At 40.1% G+C, this 10,584-nt stretch overlaps 1 protein-coding gene across 3 annotated transcripts in view; it reads left to right on the top strand.

The window, feature by feature from the left end:
- The first annotated feature begins 811 nt into the window (after positions 1 to 811).
- The window catches only part of LOC139938666 (FACT complex subunit SSRP1-like), a 50,860-nt gene continuing 41,087 nt past the window's right edge, over positions 812 to 10,584 (top strand). The window contains exons 1-11 of one of the 3 annotated variants that reach the window (XM_071934271.1): positions 812 to 932; positions 1,969 to 2,154; positions 2,887 to 2,992; positions 4,219 to 4,406; positions 6,099 to 6,193; positions 6,796 to 6,931; positions 8,112 to 8,215; positions 8,594 to 8,722; positions 9,240 to 9,461; positions 9,748 to 9,832; positions 10,071 to 10,239. In XM_071934271.1, coding sequence (XP_071790372.1) covers positions 879 to 932; positions 1,969 to 2,154; positions 2,887 to 2,992; positions 4,219 to 4,406; positions 6,099 to 6,193; positions 6,796 to 6,931; positions 8,112 to 8,215; positions 8,594 to 8,722; positions 9,240 to 9,461; positions 9,748 to 9,832; positions 10,071 to 10,239 — 1,474 coding nt within the window. In that variant the 5' untranslated portion in view covers positions 812 to 878. Of the gene's footprint in view, positions 933 to 1,968; positions 2,155 to 2,886; positions 2,993 to 4,218; positions 4,407 to 4,643; positions 4,689 to 5,139; positions 5,218 to 6,098; positions 6,194 to 6,795; positions 6,932 to 8,111; positions 8,216 to 8,593; positions 8,723 to 9,239; positions 9,462 to 9,747; positions 9,833 to 10,070; positions 10,240 to 10,584 lie in introns of those variants that run through there. The other 2 variants (XM_071934273.1, XM_071934272.1) reach the window with 2 other exon arrangements.

The following is a 10,584-nucleotide window of genomic DNA, read 5'->3' as shown; positions in this document are numbered from 1 at the left end:
GCTCTTGATCTTATGTTTTAACTTATAATACAAAGTCTTAGTTGTTTTACTATTGGGTGCCAGGATTGTATCCTTAAAGGAACACGTTGCCTTGGATCGGTTGAGTTGGTCTTTGAAAAGCGTTTGTAACCGTTTGTTATCAAATGCATATGGGGAAAAAGATGTTGTAAAAGTAGAATACACTGATCCACACAAACATGCCTCGAAATTGCACTGTTTTCCTTTTACCTCGTTGACTAACACAGTCGGCCATTTATGGGAGTCAAATTTTTGACTCCCATAAATGGCCCACCGTGTTAGTTCACAAAGTAAAAGGGAAGCCACGCAATTTCAAGGCTTATTTGTGTGGATCATTGTATTCTACTTTGAAAACATCTGTCTAACCATATGCATTTTATAACACAGTTATAAACGCTTTTTATAGACCAACTCCAGCTTGTCAGATCCAAGGCAACATTATCTACCCCTCCCCTCCCCTCCCCTCCCCTCCCCCTCCCCTCCCCCTTTTTCTCTTTGTTGCTGATATCATGCAGTTTGCCAGTGTAAGCTTGAATTGGATTTCATTCATGTATTCATCTGCAGCAAAATCCTTGATTTACCAAAAAACGAAAAATAAATTTGGCTTAAATTTCAGACCATGCCCCAATCATAATCTCTGTCCTTACTCTATGCCCCAATCAATGTATGAGCTAAAAATAAAAACACGAGCGAGCCGACTGAATAGATTGGACTCAAGAGGGCGCTACAACATTTGTCAAAAGAGGGCGCTTTATTTAAAAGGAAAAGCGCGCAGTTTTTTTCTTATGGAAATTACAGAGGGCGCTGTTTCAATTCGCGCCATTTCATTGTTTACCACGACGGAAAACCTACTTCCCAAAATGACGGATACTTTGGAGTTTTCCGACATCTCCCAAGAAGTGAGGGGTGCTATGGTAAGAATTTAACACTCTGTCTCTAAACTGTTCATCTTTGTCTCAGTACTTATGTTTACTTTGATATTCAAGGCGTCGATACTGGTCACGTTGTCTGACTGAGTAACTGACGTCTGACGAGTGACGACACGTTGTTCGGTTCGTACGCATTACTCAACTCAACTCAACTCAAGTCCTCAACGCATGGTTACTCAGTCATGGTATTTTAATTGACAGGCAGGATTCGACCATTTCGACAGGTACTAGGCCACTGCACAAAAAGTTAACGTTGAGGTGCCGGAAAAGTGGATAACTTTCCGTATGGCGCCACCACTTTTTCACTCATTTTTACAAAAAGGGATATATCAATCAGGTAAATTAGATACTATATTATTTTATTTCGAATGAAAAAGTGGTGGCGCCATACGGAAACTTTTCCCTATCGATATTCCTTTTTTTGTATCCTCTCTTCTTTTTTCTGTTCAGTCTACTGCAGGAGTTGCCACAGCTTTTTCACTCATTTTTAGTGAATTTTACCATACAAACAAAAAAAGGAAGTTATCTAATTATTTTTGGGATAACTTTCCGTATGGCGCCACCACTTTTTCACTCATTTTTACAAAAAGGGATATATCAATCAGGTAAATTAGATACTATATTATTTTATTGAGAATGAAAAAGTTGTGACGCCTTACAGAAACTTTTCCTATTTTTGTTTTGACTTTGTACCCTTTGAGTAGGGCCTAAAATTAGCAATAAGGATGAGAATGGGATACCTAACTTATTTGGAAACGAACGAAAAAAGTGGTAGCACATCCGACATCACATACAGATATTTTTCCCATGCGGGACTTGCACTCTACAGCTTTATATGTTTGAAACTGAAGTGTGTTTAGCAAGTACAGTGTCAAGACTGGGCCTCGATTCCACACTCTCTGCTGATCAGAAACATGAGAGCTTGATTCAGGTTCTCTTAATTATCCACTCTGCCGCTTCGCCCCAAGATTATTCTGCTCTCTTTTTTTTTATTAACTGACGTTTGTAAATCTATTTTTAGAATGGTGGTCGACTCAAGCTGAGCAAACAGGGTGTGTTCTTCAAGAGTATCAAGACTGGCAAAGTAGAACAAGTCCACGTTGAAGACCTAGCCGAGACAAACTGGCTCAGGGTCGCTAGAGGTCATGAGCTAAAACTCCGCCTCCAAAATGGGTCGATATTTAAATATGACGGCTTTCAAGAATCGGTAAGTTGGTATATATGGGTGATACTGATCAGGATCAAAAGATATTTGTGAGACTCAAATTCAACATTTGAAGATCATTCATACAGACAAAGATGTTTAATTGAAAAGAAAAAACAACAACACCGGACTTGTCCTGGCTTGAGTTTACTGTGCCCAAACCGAAATCACATGCCTCTGGCCGGTGGTCCTGCCAGTGTACATTTCTAACCCTGATATAGACTGGGGCCCTGTCTTTATCCGCAAGGATAAAGACAGGTACCAGCTATTCAGATCCAGTGATTCCATTGGGTATAATGATACCATTGGATAAATGCAGTGACTGAAAGCTACCGTAGCTGGGTTTGTTTTGATTGGTCTGAGGTCACCTCGGTTGGCCAATAAAAACACAGATAGGGAAAGCTTACTTTCGGTCGTCCGCACGTGTGTGTCCACGTGTGTGGTGGTATGTATACAGTACATGCATGATGGATACCGTACTTGCTTGGTAATGTTGGTGTAGAATTTGTGCGTATCTCTATGAGAGGTCAAAGGTCTGATTTTTGGCCGGTCTCTGGCGTTATTCACGCGAGCCTCGAAGAATGACGCCAGACGTTCAGGCTAACCCTGATACAGCCCGGATTGAATCAGCAATGGGGGGGGGGGGGGTTGTCTTTTGCACTTTGATGTAACCGTTTGTCCTTGTTATAGAAGCAATTTCATTAAAAATGTTTGTCACTTCTCTTTTGTGTGTAGGACCACGAAAAGTTGACTGAATTCATCAAGAATAATTACAACATGACGCTGGATGAAGTAGAGTTGGCCGTCAAAGGAAGAAATTGGGGCACGGCAAAGTTCAATGGTACAATTTTTTTTTTATTTTATCGCCATTTAAAAAAAATAATATTGAGAAATCGCCAATAAAAGAAGCCTGGACGGCCACTTCAAGCTGAGGGCTACACTTAACTGATTTGGGTTATCGACCCAAATCAAAAGCCACCAGGAGCACATTGCCACCTACTCCTGGGCCCGAAACAGGGGTACCCTCTTCACAGTCTGTAAGGATGTAGGCATGGGTATCATCCACTAGGAGCCAGGCTGGTGGAGCAGAATGCACTACCTTCCCAACTTTAAGCTAAACAGTGTAATTTGTAGGAAAATGCTTTTGTGATCTAATTGATGCATCGGTCAAAACTAAATTAAATTGCCCACTTGCTGGCATGTACAGTTGAAACTAAGTCACTGGCCCTTCCAATACCATTTTATAATTAATAACTGTTCGACATCATTATGGTAACCTATAAAGTCTTAAGGTTAGTGAAGATATTTTCACTGGTCATGGGCAAGAGGGCCACCATCAATGTAATAGCACCCTGAGCACTTTTGTGGATATGTGCGCCCTATAAAACTTTGTTATTATTTTTATTTATAGAGAATTCTTTGGTTATCTATACTCGATAGTTTCCTGAGTTCCTGTGAATTAAATCTACATTCATAAATACCCCAGACAGTTTCTCTACTCCTATTGGTGGAGAGCGCGTCACGTGGGTGTGCATAAACCTTTTGTTAATGACCGGTAAAAAGTGTTAATTCATGGACGTGACACGCGACCTTGCACCTGTTCTTATAAGACAGTTTCTTCATTCCGATTGGTCGAGAGCAACGGCTGAAACGGTTGTGCCAAATCACGTGATACGCGTGACGCGCACAGCATTCCCTTATAAGGAGTTGTTTACCCGAGGGCGGCGGAGGGCTTTACCATTTCATAGCTGGAGGGGTCTGGTATTGAAAGAAATCATTTAACAATTATAATTTTTGCATTTATTTTACTTTTTGACCAAAAAGTGATGATGTGTTTGACTGAAAAGGTATTTATGAATGGGAATCAAAGTGTGTTGCATCGGTTTTCAACTAGTGGTTTAAACCCGCCGAGGCCTGGTTCTTTATATTTTATCAAGAATTATCAAGAACCAGGCCTCGTTGGGATTAAACCACTAGTTGAAAACCTCTTCACCACACATTGATTCCCTTAGTCAACTTGCTCTGTAAAACAAAATTATTTATACTGTGATGTATTTGTCTGTTCAGGCTCGGAGCTAGCGTTCGAGGTCGACAAGAAGCCAGCGTTTCACATACCTCTTGGGAACGTGTGCCACAGCACGACGGCCAAGAATGAAGTCATCTTGGAGTTTCACCAGAATGACGATACCGAGGTCTCTCTGATGGAGATGAGGTTCTTTATACCTCCAACCGAATCAGATATCAACGCTGCAGAGGTAAGGGACAAAGGACAGGAATAGAGTGCATCATCATTATTATTAAGACCCCCCAACATGCCCAAAAAACAAAACAAAATGTTCTGAAAAGAGAGATGAGGTTCTTTAAACCTCCAACCGAATCAGATATCATTGCTGCAGAGGTAAGGGACAAAGGACAGGAATAAAGTGCCTCATTATTATTATTAAGACCCCCCCCCAAAAAAAACAAAACAAAATGTTCTGAAAAGAGAGATGATGTTGTTTATACCTCCAACCAAATCAGATATCAACGCTGCAGAGGTAAGCGGGGAAGTGATTTCTGAGTTGTTTTTTTTACCAGAAATTCATAACAAAAAGTCAATATTTTTTTTTACTTTCAAAAAATTGTTTTATTTATATCAAATTCATAAAAAAAACCTAAAAAAACCCCACATTGAACACCACAGGTGGCAGAGTAGGGCTTTCAAAACCAAGGATAATTTTTTGTAAGCAAGCTTTTTTTCCAGAATCGCAAACTTTCGCACTCACAAGCTTTCACGCTGTGTGCTCCCAAGCTTTCATGCTTTGCGTTTATAATAGTTCAGTTTTTTTTAACAGCCTATCACTTCACTTAGTAAGGGACAAAGGACAGAAATGTGTGTCTCTATGTTTTTATTAGGACCCCCCCCCCCAAAAAAAATAATTATGTTCCTGGTCATCTGACTGATTCTAACTTTCTGCTGGGACCCTAAACTTTTTATTTGGCTTAAAAAAAAGGGTGTGGGAAATGAATAAAAGAGAGGTGAGGTTCTTTATTCTTCAAACGGAATCAGATATCAACGCTGCTGAGGTAAGGGACAACAGAAATAAAGAAAGTGCCTCGTTGTTATATGAGTGTTTTCCCCCCCACATACAAGCTAGCGTATTGGGCTGATACATGTGAATTTTAGCTGATATGTGAAAACAAAAAAATAATAATTTTTCAATTTGTTTGTTGATTTAAAGGTAGATTGGATTTTGTCAACATAATTCTGATTTATAGGGCTGAATTTTCAATAAAGAAACAATAAAAGTCATACATGAAAGTTTCAGTGAAAAACTGTGTCTACTTACTGAGAAAAAAACAAAAAAAAAGTAATGGAATTCTCATGAATGGCAAATGCATCCACGTTTAGCGATAGCAAGGAGAAAACGGGTACAATGGCATTTCTGATACATTGGTATCAAACACAGTGAAATTTTACACCATTTGAACTTCCAGTTTGAGAACTTTGCCTTGGAGTCCATCTTTAAAAAAGTTTTCTCTGACTAAATGCTTGCGATACACTGCCAGGCAAACTTCTTTTCACCCAGGGGAATAAATGGGTACCTGCGAGGGTAGAGGTTGATATTGTGAATGAAAAAGCCTTTGGAGCGGTATAAACTGTTGCCCAGGTTGTATACTCCCAAGGGAGCTGAGAAACATTAAAAAGGGATGTTATTGGCCCTATGACCAGGGCACTAATGTAAAGCGCTTAGAGAATTAAGTGTTAGTTATTAGGCGCTATATAAATCGAAAGTTATTATTATCGAAAGTTATTATTACATCTTACCAGGCACAAGGCATTCTTGTGTTGATCTGTTTGTTATCTTTGAGCCTAATGAGCATGCAGCTAACATCACCCTTATTTTATTAATCTTAGCATCTGAAGTATTGTTGATTGGGGTTATTTTGTCCATTATTTCTTTTAGGCGTTTCATGAAAACATCCTGGCCAAGGCAGACGTCATTCAAGCCACTGGTGATGCCATCGCGTCTCTGGAACAAATTCCTTGTCTCACACCGAGGTAAGAACATCACGATTCCTGTGAAACAATCGATGGATGTTGCGTAGATTTTCAAAAATACAATTCTGATTTGTTTTTCTGTGTGTAAATTTACTTGCATTCTCTAATAAAATTGGGCAACAGTTTACATTTCTGGAAAATCTTCAGAGTATTTTTGGATTGGTTCAAAGGGGTAACAAATTCACAGGTTGTGCTTGTGTGCGTTCGCACCCCATGCTTATAGGCATTTTTCACTTACACAGCTTGTGCAAAAATTCTGCGCTTGCCCTGTAAACAACGAATGGTGATTGTAAATGCAGAATTCGGCGATAAGCAAAGCCAGGAAATTGGTCCCAGATGTTGAAGCTATTATCTTTCTAGACTGGGCCCCTGTCTTTATCTGCAAGAATAAGGACAACTGTTGGTTTTATTTGTGTACACATGTTGTCGGATTTAACTGTGATTCTCCAGAACCATGAAAGCCTTGTGAAATGATGCGAGGTCAAAGGTGATTATGTACGTGGGCTCAACAGCAGATCTGGTGTAATTCACGAGCCTCGAGGTGCCACATCATATTTTCTTTCCTGCTTGCTAAATCTCACATAACCATTTTGTTTCCACAGAGGGCGCTATGACATCAAAATCTTCCCCACATTCCTCCAGCTTCACGGTAAGACGTTTGACTACAAGATCCCCTTCACAACGGTCCTGCGTCTCTTTCTACTGCCTCATAAAGACAACAGACAGATGTATTTTGTGGTAAGAGAAAATACTCTTCAAATGTGTGATTTATGTGGGTTTTGAGGCATTGCTTAATAAGGTATTGATGTATACTCATTTGCAGTAGCACCTGAAGTATCCCACCGCTGCCACCATGAAGTGATATGAGTCTAGGAAGTAATTGAGGCGATATACGATGGTTGCTTTCCTAGCTCCTGACCAAGGTCTTTCTTTCAAACCACTTTATAAGAAGGAAGATAACACAGTGGTGTACAATATACATGGGCAGGATAAAGTAGTCCCATATCGCAACAGCACCGTGTGTAAATCTCTTTTGAGTAGTGTTCGTTCAAAGAAGAGGTGGTTGACACGAATGTCTTGATCAGTATGCTCTGATCATCTTCAGGAGAAAGTTGAGTTGTCAACCACTGGTTCTTTTTAGAACCAACACTACTAAAAGGAAATTTGTGTGCTAATCATGGTGCTACTGCAAACCTCACTTCATTATACCTCCACCACGCAAAGTTTCAAATCCTACTTAATGTATATTCAGCTTGTGGTAACACCATCTGTTAAATCTTGGCTGCTGGGTAGATTTTTGTTCTTTGAGATTTTGTCATGCTGTTTATTCTACGGAGAGTAGAGTAATGAAAGACATACACATGGTGTAACAACAAACCAAATATACATGTGTTTTTTAGTTCCAGGATTCCTATCGTGATATAACTTCTGGTTAATCCAAAGGTTCAAATCCTGTTTTAAAACTTATTGGGAGGGGGCCAACAAGTCAAAAGGTTCAAGGCCTGTTTTGGTCAATTTTCTTTGTTCACCCCAATTTACTTTATAAATATACAATTTACTTTACAAATATCCAGTCTGTTTCCCTCACTGGTTTATTATTTGACATCTTCGCGCACTAAGTGTGGGGACAGGTCCTTTGTGCACGCTGGACCATTCCTATGGAATCAGTTGCCATCACACATTCGGGATAGTGGCACCGTTGACACTTTTAAAGACAAATTGAAATTTCATTTGTTTCAAACAGCTTTTAATTAAGTAGTTTGTTTCTTTCTTTTGTATCCCTTTGTTCCCTCTTCCCACTGTTGCTTTGTTTCTGTGTTCTTCTTTTCATGCGCTTTGAGCACCTTAATTTGGTGGATAATATGCGCAATATAAATTTTCCTTATTATTATTATCTTCTCGTCTTTTCCTCCCACAGATTAGCTTGGATCCTCCAATAGTCCAGGGGCAGACAAGATATCATTTCCTCATCCTCAGCTTCAATAAGGAGGAAGATTTATCCTTGGATATCAACCTCACAGAGTAAGATCTTCACTTCAAGTTCCTTTGTCCAAGTTCCATTTTATTCGTCTGTGGTCGTCATCATTTTTTGACCCAATAATTCTTCATTTTTCCTTTTAATTCATATGCAGTTTGTGTGTCCTATTTGTCATGATTTTTGTTTAAAAATGTGTATTTGCTTTGTGTGACTTTGTTCTTTTTAAAAGTTTGTTGGCGGATAGAGTGTGTAATTTTGTTTGTTTGTCCTAATATGTTATTGTCCATGTTTAGTTACCAATTTCCATTTGTACACACTTTCTGCCAAAGTTGTTACTGTTAGTATTTTATCTCGACATGAATGAGGTGTTTATCAAAATCCCAAGTTAAATCTAAATCAATTTCTGATGTTGATTTCTCTAGAGAAGAGATAGAAGAGAAGTACAAGGGCAAGCTGCAGACGCACATGACGGGACCGTCCTTCGAGATCGTCAGCCGGCTCATGAAATCACTCTCAGCTCGTAAAATAACAATTCCAGGATCGTTCACGGGGTAAGCTTTGGGGCTTTTTGGGACTTCAATCATAAACAGACTTTTAAATCAGTTATCAAATTGTGGTGGCTATCCCCCGGGGTGTGCCCATTTGCGGGGGGGCAAACCGGGGGTAAAGCAATCATAATGTGAGAAGGCTGGCCGTTACTCCCTGATGGCAACCTCAGGCAGGCCTGTGCAATCTCCGCTTTAAAGATGATATCCGCTTTTTTATTGATCAGGCCAGTTTTTATTTTTTTATTATTTTTTTTTCATAAGCTGGGCATGCCTTATTTAAGCTTGGCAACAATAATTGACAACTACAATAATGTGAGATAAGCCTAGTTATTTGATTAATGGGGTGCCCCATTTCGACCAGCGTAAATGCGTGACGCCCACTCACTTGACGTTACACGATCATTCTTACATCATGTAGTGCTTCAGCTCTTTTTTGAAGGGTCCACTCTCAGGCATGCTCAGGGGAATAGAGTAGTGTGAAGGGCTAAACATGTTTATTGTCATCCTCCTTCCCTTACAGGCGATCCGGAACCCAGACCGTTAGCTGCTCCTACAAATCCAACAGTGGCTTCTTGTATCCATTGGAGAGGGGATTTATCTACGTCCACAAACCGCCACTTCACATCCGCTTTGAGGAGATAGCGTTTATCAACTTTGCACGCGGTACGGGCAGCTCGCGATACTTTGACTTTGAGATCGAGACCAGGAACGGAAATGTCTATGTTTTCAGCAGCATAGAAAAGTAAGCTTGGTCTTGTACATTTTAGAATACATTAGTCGTGGCTTTTGATGTAAGCTTTTTGTAAAAGTAGCCCCCCCAGGCTAGCAAAGTGCCTTTTACTTGATCACTGCCTTGGTGCCTCTGAAATGCTCCAGTAGAAACTTTGAATTTCCTCATATGGTGCCCTGTACCAAGGAGAAAATGCCTTGGTGCCCTTGCCCTTTCAAACATGAAGCAAATAGGCCTGTCTTAGTGTGAATATTTACAGAATTTATTTACAGAGTTACTTTTGCTTTCTTCTTTTTAGGGACGAGTACAGCCCATTGTTTGACTTTGTCAGTACCAAGAAGCTCAGAGTCAAGAACAGAGGAGGCGGCGGCAACTTGAAAGACGTGAGTCTGCGAGGGAAGATTTCTTAAGTTAAGATTTCTTAACCCCAGCGTACTACAGGTACGCTGGGGTTATTGTTATTGTACTGTTATGCGCTCGTTTTTTTTGCACAGAGAACAGCTATTGTCCAATGATCTGCCTCCTTTTTGAGAGTGTGATGTGGTATGCAATGGGTCTATAACTAACTCGGCAATTTGAATATTCCTGAACACTATATCTTGTCGCTTGAACATTTTTTAGAAGAAATCTGTGAATTATGAGGAAATGGTGGACAGCGACGATGATGAAGATACACACGATGCTTACCTGGAACAAATGAAAGCGGAAGGAAGGGAAAGAAACGACGACGACGGAGACTCAGACAAAGACTACGTCGCTGACGTCGCTGATTTGGACTCGGATGCCTCAGGTCAGTGCACCAGACTATTATTTCTGTCACTCTACATGTAAAACATCTTTGGGTGCCTGGAGGAAGGGAGGGCGTACTGCCCCAAAACAGTTGCAATTGCAATTTGGAGAAAAGCCAGTACAGACCTTTATCATGCTGCGTCCATCTTGGTCATGTTCCTCGTATTGAATAACAATAATGAATGCTTATAATCATTTTGCAAATAGGAACCAGACTATTTTTTTCTTCCAGCATTGGTTTGGTAACACTGAATTCAATGGGAGAAGGTCAAGATGGCTGCACCATGATAAAGGTCTATAGAGATAAAACTGTTCCTGAAAACCTAAAATAAAAAATGCAAGCAGT

This window comes from Asterias amurensis, chromosome 6, assembly GCF_032118995.1.
Source record: "Asterias amurensis chromosome 6, ASM3211899v1".
NCBI classification, from domain to species: Eukaryota; Metazoa; Echinodermata; class Asteroidea; order Forcipulatida; family Asteriidae; genus Asterias; species Asterias amurensis.
Note: the sequence above shows the minus strand (reverse complement) of the source record. Positions and strands in the feature narration are given on the sequence as shown.